This window comes from Chiloscyllium plagiosum, unplaced genomic scaffold (genome assembly GCF_037043375.1).
Source record: "Chiloscyllium plagiosum isolate Xiang-an unplaced genomic scaffold, Cpla_swu_hap1 HiC_scaffold_34, whole genome shotgun sequence".
NCBI classification, from domain to species: Eukaryota; Metazoa; Chordata; class Chondrichthyes; order Orectolobiformes; family Hemiscylliidae; genus Chiloscyllium; species Chiloscyllium plagiosum.
Window position 1 is genome coordinate 10,335,322 of NW_028270172.1, and position 12,719 is coordinate 10,348,040.

Consider the following 12,719-nt stretch of genomic DNA (forward strand, 5'->3'; position numbering starts at 1 on the left):
GTTCCAGTCGTATTCTGGCCTCCACCGACAACTCTTTCTCTGGTATATTGATGGTATCATCGGTGTACTTTCCTCTTTTGTCTGGAATAAAAATTTATCAATTTTGCTTCCAATTACCACCCTGCTCTCACCTTCACCTGGTCTTCATCTCTGATGTTTCCTTTCCCTTCCTCGATATTTCTGTTTCTATTTCCGGGGATAGGCTGGCCACCAATATTCACTGTAAACCCACTGACTCCCACAGTTACCCTGACTATACATCTTCGCACCCTGCTTCCTGTAAAGACTCCATTCCATTCTCCTAGCTCCTCAGTCTCCGTCGCATCTGTTTCAATAATGCCAACTTCAACATGGAGGCCTCTGAAATGTCCACCTTCTTCCACATCCAAGGATTCCCCAGCACCGCAGTTGACTGGGCCTTCTGCTGGGTCTGACCCATCTCCCCCCCCCCCCCCATTGCCCTCACCTCCTCTCTTCCTATCCACAACAGTGACGGGGTCCCTCTTGTCCTCATCCACCATTCCACCAGCATTCACATCCAAAGTATCCTTGGCCACCATTTCTGCCATCTCCAGTGGGATGCCACCACCAGATACATATTCCCTCCCCTCCCAACTCCTCCCCATGACCCCTTCCCCTGCAATCACGGAAGGTGTAACAATTGCCTGTTTATCTCCTCCCTCCTCAACATCCAAGGCTCCAGATACACCTTCCAGGTGAAGCAGTGATTTACCTGCACGTCACCGCATTTGCTGCTCACAATGTGGTCTCCTCGACATTGGGCAGATGAAATTCTGACTGGCTGATTGCTTTGCAGAGCACATACACTCTGTTTCTAAAAATGACCTTCTAGTTGCCCACCATTTCAACTGACCACTGTGTTCCCTGGCCAACATCCTTGTGTCTCAGGATTGCTGTTGTGCTCCAGTGAAGCTCAGTACAAGCTGGAAGATCTGTATCTTATTTTCCATTTGGGGACCCTGTAGCCTTCAGGACTCAATATTGCATTCAATAATCTTAGAACATGAACACCTTCTTCCATGTCCTTTACCCACCCCACACCCCAGGCACTGTCATCATATTGGCTGCCTTCATCACAGCCAACCACTTGCAACAACTAATAGGCCCTATTATCAGCTCTTCTGTACAAGATAATGAGAGGCATAGATAGAGTTGATAGCCAGGGCAGAAATTGTTAACACGAGTGGGCATAGTTTTAAGCTGTTTGGCGAAAAGTATAGAGGGGATGTCAGAGGCGGGTTCTTTATGCAGAGAGTTGTGAGAGCATGGAATGCGTTGCCAGCAGCAGTTGTGGAAGCAAGGTCATTGGGGATATTTAAGACACTACTGGACATGCATATGGTCACAGAAATTTGAGGGTTCGTACATTAGGTTTACCTTACATGAGGATCAATGGTCGGCACAACATCGTGGGCCAAAGGGCCTGTTCTGTGCTGTATTGTTCTATGTTCTATGTTCTATATTCTCAACTTAATCCATCCCATTGTCTGCCCAATTGGCTCTCTCTAATGGAGGGGGGATGTCTATACTCCTTATAGACCATGGCTCCTAACTTAGCTGGTCTCAGATTTATGACTGCATTTTTGGCTGAGAGACTAGTTTTGTCCCTCAATCTTTACCTGACCCTCTCTGTTTTCTTATTAAGGGGTTTCTTTATTTATGATGTCCTGTCACTCTTCCCTTTTCCCAACATTTATCATTTGGTGAAATATGTCATATATTATTAACCGAGATTTGGTGCTGAATTTGCATTGAAAATTGTTTTGCTGACTAACGTAAAAAGGTCTGGTCTCTATATTTAAAAAAAAAACACAGAAGCTCATACAATATTGATTAGAATGATAACAGGAACTGACAGCTTTTACCTATTGAGAGGCTGGAGCTGTCTTGTCTTGGAAAGGGAATGCAGAAGCACCACTGATGGCAGTCGATAAGATTATAAACAAATACAGAGAAACTCAGTCAATATGGCAGCATCTGTGGAGAGAGAAAAAAAGAAGCTTTTTTCTGAGAATTCTGAGGAAGAGTCAGATGGACTTGAAACATTAACTCTGTTCTGAAGCAGGGTCACCCCAAACGTTAACTCTGCTTTCTCTCCACACATGCTGCCACACCTACCAAGTTCCTCCAGCATTCTCTGTACTTGTTTCAGACTTTCAGCATCCGCAATATTTCGATTTTATTCCAGTCTGTAAGATTATGTAAAGGAATCGAGAAGGTTGAGGTAGAAAAACTAATTCCACTTGTGAGTGAGACCAGAACCAAAGGCTGTAAGTATAAGATGGTCATTGATAAACCCATTCAGGAGAAACTCCTTCACTTAGAGAATATGGAACTTGTCACCATTGGGAGATGTTCAGGCAGATATCATAAATATATGAAAGGAAAGGTAGACAAATGTAAGAAGTAGAAAGGAATAGGAGGAAGGATCACTCGATTCTGATTTCTCTCCACAGATGCTGCCAGACCTGCTGAGCTTTCCCGACAATTTATATTTTTTGTCAAGGAATAGGAGGATATGTTGATGGGGTTAGATGTAAGATGCTCAGCAGTTGCATAGTCACCAACACAGACCAGTTGGAATGAATGTGTACTTTGTTTTGCTGTGAATAGTTTGCAAATCATTATTCTGTTATTCTGCAATGCCTCTGATTTCAGGTCAGCAGACACAACAGAAGTTGTATAATGAGGAGCGATTTTTAAATTTTACTTTGAGTGATATTGACATAGTGGCAGATGGTTTCTGTGCTCCAAGGACAATAAAGTTCAGTGACCCTGCAAGAATAGTGCAATAACTCTCAGTGAAAGTGCTTAATGTTGTGTTAATTAACAAGCACGACAACTGGATAAATACCTGGCTTAGAACAAGATGACAGGTTATAAGCAATGACACAATTAAATAAAATATCACAATCCCTGAACTGAAGCCACCTTAAAAGTCTCACACCAAGAAAATCGAACTGACAGGCATAAATAATTTTTGATTCGAAGGTGGATGGGATTTTGGTTCCATTCTGTGCAGAAACTTTGCTTTGCAATCAAAATGGATTTGGTGCCACCTAGCATCATGTGATTCTCCATTGTGACTTTGATTTAATTGACCTTTAAAAGGCTCCCAGGAGATTTCAATGGAAATAAAATTTAGGAGCAACGATTAGCAAGTGTCAACATTACACAATAGCCTGATGTCAGCTGTGACTCAGTTGACTGCACATTGTGTGTTAGGTGCGTTAGGTTAAGAGGGGCCTTGGTTTAAGTCCTACTTCGGGTCTTGGAGTGCAAAGGTCAAGGCTGATGCTGCAGTACTGAGGGACTGCTGCACTGTCAGAGGTACACAATTTTTGAATAATCTGAGGGTCCATTTGTCCTCTAGAGTCATAGAGTCATAGAGATGTACAGCACAGAAACAGACCCTTCAGTCCAACTTATCCATGCCGACCAGATATCGTAACCTAATCTAGTCCGATTTGCCAGCACTTGAACCATATCCCTCTAAACTCTTCCTATTCATATACCCATCCAGATGTATTTTAAATAGTGCAATTGGACCAGCCTTCACCACTTCCTCTGGCAGCTCATTCTATACATGCACCACCCTCTGTGTGAAAAAGTTGCCCCTTAGATCCCTTTTAAATTTTTCCCCTCTCATCCTAAACCTATACCGTCTCGTCGGTCAATGTTGAAGATTCATTCTTTGGAAGGAGAGCTTTCGAGTTTATTCATTAAGTCCTGTCTAATGTTTATCCTTCAATTACAAAAGCAGATTATCGTTTCTCGTTTGCATTGCTGTTTGTGGGAGCTTGCTGTGTGCAAATTGACTGATTTGTTTCCTACATTGCAATGGCATCTACACTTCAAAGGGATGGCCTGGTGACTCAGTGGTTAGCACTGCTGCCTCACAGTGCCAGGGACATGGGTTTGATTCCAGCCTCCACTGATTGTCTGTGTGGAGTTTGCATGTTCTGCGTCTGTGTAGGTTTACCCTGGGTGCTCCGGTTTCCTCCCACAATCCAAAGATGTGCGGGTTAGAGTGAGGTGACCACGCTAAATTGCCCAGAGATATGCAGGTTAGATGTGTTAGTCATGGGAAATGTGGGGTTACAGGGATAAGATATATAGGGTTGGTGGGTCTTGGTGGGATGCCATTTGGAGGGTCGGATTGGACCGAATGGCCTGTTTCCACAATGTAAAGATTTTATGAATTAACTCGAACATTCTGGATTTTGTTTGTTTGGAAGCACTAGCTTTTGGAGCGCTGCTCCTTCATCAGATGGTTGTGGAGTATAAGATCCTACGACATAAAATGTATAGCAAAAGATTACAGTGTGATGCCACTGAAATGAAATATTGAAAAAAACTGGATTATTTGTTAAGTCTTTCATCTTTTAGAATGACCATGTTAGTTTTGGTTCTTTCACGTGTAAATCCCAGCACTTTTTTAATGCTACATTCTCAAGTTAGCTTTAACAATAGGTGCCATCTCAGCTCAGATATTGCATTGAAGGTGGGAGGTTAAAGTCTGTCTGTCCCAATGTTCAGACTGATTCTATTTCTAAAGTGGAATTTACAAAATCTTACCTGGATTTATGCAGTTTTTGAGCAAAATTAAATGTAATTCTGCAATACAAATTCACCCCATATACTATATATGTGTACATCCAGGGGAGACAGAGTGAGTGTGATCATGTGGCTGTGTGTGTTCTGTGTACATATGTGTGTAGGGGTGTGAGTGTCTGTGAGAGAGTGTGTATATGTTTGTGAGTGTAATGGGGTGTAAGTCTGTGAGAGGGTGCATGTGTGGGTGTGAGCGTGGGGAGTGTATGTGTGAGCATATGAGAGAAAACTTATGTATGAGAGCGGGTCTGTGTGAGTGTATGGATCTGTAAGAGTGTGTTTGTGTGCACTTGTGTGCATGTGTATGAGAGAATGTATAGTGCAATGGCGTCACCTGTAGTGTGACATGAACCCAAGTTTCCGTTGAGGCCATCCCCATGGGTATCGAACTTGGCTATCAGCCTCTGCTCGTTGTCGCTTGTCCCGTAGTCAGCCTTGGAGGATAGTCACCCAAAGGTGTGAGGCCGAATGTCCTGGGCCGCTTCAGTGGTTAAGTTATTGTTTCAGGGAGGTGAATATGAGGGGTAGGGTGGGAGTTGCATGAGTGAGGTGATAGATTGTATTAGGGAGGTTGGCAAGTCCATGGGCTAGGCAGTTATTGTCAGTGCTGAGAAATTATTCAGTGGGTCAGAGAGTTCGTCTGCCTGGGTGAGAGGTTGAGGGAGTAGCTAAGTCGGGCCAAGGTAAGGCGTCATTGGGTAAGGTTGGGGGAGGAGTTGTTAGTGATTGGGAATTGTCAGGGAGTTGGAAGGCAGCTGCAATGGAAGTCATCAATAGTATAGTCACGCAGAAAGTAGTTGCAGTTCTCCTAACATTTCCTGGGTAACTCGCCAGGTGACTAAGTCAGAATGCACTTGATATCTCGGCCTCGGAGTAGAAATGGGAACATTTTCAGAGGATTTTGACAGTTTGGATGATGAGGAGGTGATATCAAATATTTAAAATTCCCAGGTAATACCTCCATATCTGTGAAGGACCCTGACACATCGCTTGTGGGGTACGTCCAAAGACCAGAAAGTCCAGACTAATGTTGACTTGTTTTCTTTGCGCGATAGATACTCTCCAATGGATTTAAGGGGAGTAAAGGACACAGCTTTGTGGATGAATTTGGGCCCAATATTTCTGAAATCCACATTTTGAGTTTGTACAAAATGCACTCGAGTTCCTGCAAAAGTCATTTTTCTCCACCTGTCTTCTTTTTCTCAAGCTTTCTGCAGCAGTTTAATTATGTCCCAATGGGTTTCCTGGTCAGACGGTTCTAATGAAGATAAGTTTAGCTCATGAAAACAGCTGACAAGGGAAGGAGCTTTAAAAAAAATCTCCATCCCTTGAGTATTCTTCAAGTTAATTTAACCATGAAATTCTTCATTGTTGCTAAGTAAGGGTCTGAATATGTAAAATGGAGAGGTGGGGAAGCGAAGGGAAGGGGTTTCCAGGCAGCTCAATTAAGGTTACTGACCTTTACGTTAGCTTCAGGTTTTAATCCCAAGTTCCTGAATGTGTTTTTTTTAGGCTTCAGTACTCCAGCCTTTTCCCCATTAATCATAGCAAGATATGAATCAGTGTGTAGCACTTGCTCTCGCCTGGGCTGCATTTATCAGCTCAATGTGTTGTTCTTCGACAAACTCTTCCAAAACCATAAGCTCTGCCTCCTTGAAGGACAAGGACAACAGACACAGAGGAACACCACTCCCTGCAAGTTTCCCTCCGAGCCACTCACCATCCTGACTTGGAAATATATCGCCGTTCCTTCACTGTGTGACGCACATTTTGGATATACTGTAACTTCAAAAGTTATTAGCCACTTTGATGTCTTACAAGGCACTATTGAAGGGCAAGTTATGTTCTTACTCTACAGCATTCCTACAGACAAGTTTTTAATGTGATGAAGATACCATGGCATCAATTAGTTACTAGCTGGAATAATTAATTCCATATTAATGAAAGTAATGTAGAAAGTTGTTTGCTCCTTAGTGTATAGTCCCTCAGAGCCTTCAGATCCAGACATCCTGCAACAATGGAGCTACCTTTTGGGAGCATGTTCTCACAATGGGAGAAAGTGAGGACTGTGGATACTCAAAGTCAAAAAGTTTGGCACTGGAAAAGCACAGCAGGTCAGGCAGCATCCGAGGGGCAGGAGAGTCGATGTTTCGAGGATAAGGTCTTCATCAGGAATTCCTTGGATATTACCTGACATGCTGTGCCTTTCCAACGTCACACTTTTTGATGCATATTCTCGCAATGTCAGCTTATCACTAGCTACAGTCCTTAGCAAGCCCACCATTGGAAGAAAACCACACACACACAGGAGGCTAAAACATGCTGCTGTTTGTCAACGAACAGAATGTTACTTCATCAGAAAGCGTGGAATTTAGGACTTCAGCTGCATAAAACTAAAAATCTTCTTTGGCCAGTTATTCATCCCAAAAGATTTGGGTACAACTGAAAGTTAAGGGAATTAAAGCATATTCAGGTGGAGTCTGAGGGAAGACGTGTCTTGCATGAATTATGAGGGGATAATTGAAAGCTCATGAGTTGTTTTAATCTTCTGTTTCAGAGATTCCCGAAGACCCTGCAACAGCAGAAGAATTTTATCACGAAGATGGTTTCGAATCTTGCTCTGATGAAACCCTGGAGATGAAGGACTCAGACGAAGACACCGAATTTGCCACTTGCAGAACATATGAACAGGCATGTGGTATTCCATATGGAATCTAAGCATCAGGCGCAGTCACATTTACCAAGTATCTGGGTAGAGGCTTGTATATTATATTGCAGTCCAGCCATGATTTCACCAAATACTAAAACAGCTTAAAGCGGTTACGTGTCCAACACATGATGGTGTGTCTCTGCATCATGAGGTTGCTGAGCAAAGCTAGGGTCAGAAGGTAGGAATGATTTACACTATGATAGAAGTAACAACTGACGGGGATTGGATTAAGGGCTAGGGGAGTCTTTTGCTACAATTGTACAGAGCTTTGGTGAGACCACACCTGGACCATTTCTTGCAGCTTTGGTTTCCCTGTGTTTTAAGGTGGAACAGTAATGTTTCACTAGGGTGGTTCTGGGGATAAGAGAATTGGTCTTGTTAAAGGGTTCAATGAAATTGGTTTTACATTGTTTGGAGTTTAGAAGACCTCATTGAGATAAATAAGATTTTAAAAGGGCTTGACAGGATAAACACTGAGATCAGGCATGATTGCTGGAGCAGTCTTGATGGGCTGAATGGCCTATTTATACTCCTATGTCTTATGAACATATGGTTATTTTTTCTGACCAGTGGATCCATGGAATGAGGTGGAGAAGGTAGGGAGCTGGGTGGCTCAAACTCAGCCTAAGGGATTAATTAGGGAAGAGATGAGGAAAATGTTCAAAGAGTTCTGAATCTTTAGAATTCTCTTTTCCAGAGAGTTGTTGATGCTCCGTTGATGAGTAAGTTGTAGACTGGGAGAGACAGATTGTGGAAATTGAGAGGTATGGGCAGTGGGTTGGAAATGGAGCTGAGACCGAAGATTAGCTGTGGTCTAATGGACTGGAGAGCAAGCTCAAATCATCAAATAACCTGCCCCTGCTCCTATTTCTTATGTAGGTCAGAGCTGTTTTATAATTGATTTTAGAAACTATGGAATAGTAAGTGATAAAGGAAAAATGTGCATCATTCTGTAGCTGTTGATAACCAGCAGACCTCTCAAATTACTTTACAGACCGAGAAATTCTTTTGCAGCATTGACAAGTAGTAAATACACAGCTTTCACCCAGAAGCAGCAGAATGATAATGCCCAAATAATCCAGTTAGCTTTCGTAATATTGATTGAATACGCATTGGCTAAGGCACCGGGGTGGGGGTGGGGGTGTCTCCACTTCCTCAATGTTGCGCCGTGGCATCTTTTACGTCGGCCAGAGCAGGGGGATAGGCCCTCATTTTGACGTCCAACCCGAAAGACGGCTTCTCTGACAATGCAGCACTCCCTCAGTACTGCCCAGGGCTATCAGCCTGGAGGGTTGTGTCCTGTTGCGGGGCTTGGCTCCACAGCTTCCTGGTTCAAAGGCCAAAGGAGCTGACCCTTGAAGAGGGTGAAGTTTTGAGCATAGTAACAGGATTGACAATTTAGGATCAATTGACCCTGTGAACCATATTTCCTTCCAGTGTGTCAAACATCATAGCATTTATCCTAAAATTGAGATTTAAAAAAAAGACTTCCATTTTATTTTATTTCTTACAGGCAAATATAAATTGCAATTATATCCTTGGCTGGCTGACAATTATTGCTGTATTATATGCGTTTTTAATTAAAGCATGAATATGAGTTCTCAGTAAAAGTGACATATATATTCAGTTCAATGTTACTATGTATTTAGTTTTAAGCTTCAATGAGTAAAGCCTGCAGTGCAACTGCTTGTCTTAAAAGGTATTTAGTTTGCTGATATACTTCTGCAATATGCAGCCAGAAATAAAGTATACTCTGTCACCTTCATTAAGTATTTCAGTCATTGAAGATAAGATATAATTACAAGTCAATTTTCCACCGTTTGCTAAATGAGAAGAATATTTTTAGACTAACTGGCATTTTTCAAAGAAGCTGATGTCTGTGTAGGATTTACAACGAACAGTGAACCTGGAACATATTGATGTAATAATGTTTTCCAAACTGCCTGGGGTTTGCAATAATTCATAGACTAACTGATGGCAGTGAGTAATGATTTTTGGAAACAGACATTATTGGACGTTGCAACAAAGGACCTTGGAGCAGGATTAGGCCACTCTGCCCTTCAAACCTATTCTGCCATATAATAATGTCACAGCTGGCCTTGTTGAGGGCTCAAGCCCACTGATATCTCTGCTCCCCTCACCTTGATCCTCAATCACTTGACATCTTTGTGTATCAAATATCGAACGAACTCAGCCTTAAATAAATTCAATACCGCAGCCCTTACTGATCTCTGGGGAAGGGGATTCCACAGTTTGGCAACCCTTCTTGTCTCGGTCTTAAAAAGAAGACATTTTGTTTTTAAACAATGTTCTTAAGTATCATGAATAGGAAAGGTTTATAGGGATTTGGGCCAAGTATTGACAAATGGGACCAGATTAATTTGGGCTATCTGCTTGACATGGACGAGTTGGACAAAGGGTCTGTTTCTCTGCTGTACACCTCTTTGAATCTATGACCCGAAGAGGAAACGCGCTTTCAGCATCTACCCTGATAAGGCTCCTCGAGATGTTATGTTTCAGCAACTTCACCTCTCATTCTTGAATGAAAAGCATTGTGGGAAACAATAGTCATTGCTGGTCATCCATTCTGATGAAGAGTCATTGGACTCTGTTTCTCTCTCGACAGATGCTGCCAGTTTCTCTAGCACTATCTGTCTTTGTTACACAATGCAAGCATCTGCAGTTTCGTTGTGCTTATTTTAATGGCAAATATTAGTTTATGCACATGTTGTCTGTGGGTCTTTCTGTTTGTCAGTCTGCCTTTCTGTCAGTCTGTAAGTCAGTCAGTCCCTGTAGTCTGTCACAGTCTGTCACTCCGAGTGTCTGTCACAGTCTGTCAGTCAATGTGTCTGTCAGCCAGTCAGACACTCAGTCTGTCAGCCTGTCTGTCACAATCTGTCAGTGTCTATCTGTCAGTGTGTCTGTCACAGTCTGTCAGTCAGTCTGTCTGTCTGTCAGTCTGTCTGTCACAATCTGTCAGTGTGTCTATCTGTCAGTGTGTCTGTCAGTCTGTCACAGTCTGTCAGTCAGTGTGTCATGTCTCAGTCTGTCAGTCTGTCTGTCTCAGTCAGTCAGTCTGTCTCAGTCAGTCTGTCAGTCTGTCTTTATGTCAGTCCATCTGTCTCAGTCTGCCATCAGTGTTTCTGTCAGTCTGTCTGTCAGTCAGTGTGACTGTATATCTATCAGTCCGTCTGTCTTGGTCAGTCCATCTGTCTCAGTCTGTCAGTCATTGTGTCTGTCGGCCTGTCTATCTCAGTCTTTCTATCTCAATGTGCCTGTGTGTCCATCTGTCTCAGTTTGTCAGTCAGTGTGTCTGTCGGTCTATGGTCTGAGTGGTTTATTCTTGCTGTATTCTTGTCTTTCAGGACACGGATGTTGATGCTCTGGTAAGATGCATGGAGGATGTCCTGGACAGCAGATCATTAGGTGAGTCCTTTCCTCATCTGCACTATACCATCAGAATTTTATAAATTGCAAACAGAAATCCTCTTAGTCTTCTGAACTCTAGTGAATACAGGCCCAGTCAAACCAATCTCCTGTCATAGGACACCCTGTAGTCTGCAGTATCAGCTTAGTGAACCCCTGCTCCACTCTTTCATGGGCAAGTATATCTTTTCATTGTTACACATAATATTTCATGTCTGATTTCACCAAGACCCTGTATAACTGTAGTAAAACATTGCTAAACTCAAATCCTCTTACAAGGGAGGCCATTGTAACATTTGCTTTCCTAATTGCATGCTGCACCTGCCTGTCTACTTTCACTGACTGGTGTCCAAGAACACCGAGATCCCTTTGTACATTCACACTTCACAATGCATCTCCATTTAAATAATAACTTTACTTTCTGCTTTTCTCATTGAAGTGTATAACTTCACATGGAGCCATGCTGTACTGCATCTGCAATGTGTTTGCCCACATACTCAGCTTTTGTAAACCACCTTGAGGCGCCCTCACAACTCTCAATCTCACCGAGTTTTGTGTCATCAGTAAACTTGGAAATGTTGCATTTAGTTCCCTCATCCAAGTTATTTATAGAGATCATGAATAGCTCTGGCTGAAGCACTGCTAGTTCTGGGGCCCTACTACTCACTGCCTGCATCTTAGAGAAACACCATTCAATCCCAACGTCTGTTTCCTATTTGCCAATCAATTCTCAATCCATACTGCTATGTTAGCCCATATCCCATATACGTTGACTTTGCCCACTTACCTCTTCTGAGGGATTTATTCAAAGTCTTCTTTAAATCCAAATGCACACATCCACTGGCTCTCCCTTATTTATTCTACTATAAAATTCATCACTACCCCTCCCCTCTTCCCCCTTTTCAATGGCCATTAGGAATGGGTCTAGCAAGAAATATAGAAAAAAAACATCAGTTCAGTGTTCAGTTGCAACAATCTCAGATAATGTTTAAATAGTTTTACAGCAGTGTAGTTCTGTGTAAGAATATAGTGGTAACTGGTCTGTGCCTGTATGTCTGTTGTGAATGGGTGCCTGTGTTGTGTGTATTTTTCATAACTTTATGGTACATGCCATAATCCTTGCAATTTTATTAATCCTGTTGAAAACCAGGAGCTCATGGCTCCACTTCCTGCTTAAACTCTCTGGTGACAGCATCAGGTAAGAGGATTCAACCTTGCTAACTTCCTCCATTGAAGGATGTGAACATAAGAGGTATAGTTAGTAAGTTTGCAGATGACACCGAAATTGGAGGTGTAGTGGACAGCGAAGAAGGTTACCTCAGATTACAACAGGATCTTGATCAGATGGGCCAATGGGTGGAGGAGTGGCAGATGGAGTTTAATTTAGATAAATGTGAGGTGCTGCATTTTGGGAAAGCAAATCTTAGCAGGACTTACACACTTAATGGTAAGGTCCTAGGGAGTGTTGCTGAACAAAGAGACCTTGGAGTGCAGGTTCATAACTCCTTGAAAGTGGAGTCGCAGGTAGATAGTGTAGTGAAGAGGGGGTTTGGTATGCTTTCCTTTATTGGTCAGAGTATTGAGAACAGGTGTTGGGAGGTCATGTTGCGGCTGCACAGGATGTTGGAATATTGCGTGCAATTCTGGTCTCCTTCCTAACGGAAAGATGTTGTGAAATTTGAAAGGGTTCAGAAAAGATTTACAAGGATGTTGCCAGGGTCGGAGGATTTGAGCTACAGAGAGAGGCTGAACAGGCTAGGGCTGTTTTCCCAGGAGCGTCAGAGGCTGAGGGGTGGCCTTATAGAGGTTTATAAAATCATGAGGGGCATGGTTAGGGTAAATCAACAAAGTCTTTTCTCTGGGGTTGGGGAGTCCAGAACTAGAGGGCATAGGTTTATGCTGAGAGGGGAAAGATATATAAGAGACCTAAGGGACAACTTTTTCCACA

General features: G+C 42.7%; 1 protein-coding gene across 1 annotated transcript in view; it reads left to right on the plus strand.

Moving 5' to 3' along the window:
- The window catches only part of nek11 (NIMA-related kinase 11), a 298,330-nt gene that overhangs the window by 234,485 nt on the left and 51,126 nt on the right, over window positions 1-12,719 (plus strand). The window contains exons 14-15 of the mRNA XM_087978482.1: window positions 7,193-7,326; window positions 10,711-10,771. Coding sequence (XP_087834608.1) covers window positions 7,193-7,326; window positions 10,711-10,771 — 195 coding nt within the window. The remainder of the gene's footprint in view (window positions 1-7,192; window positions 7,327-10,710; window positions 10,772-12,719) is intronic.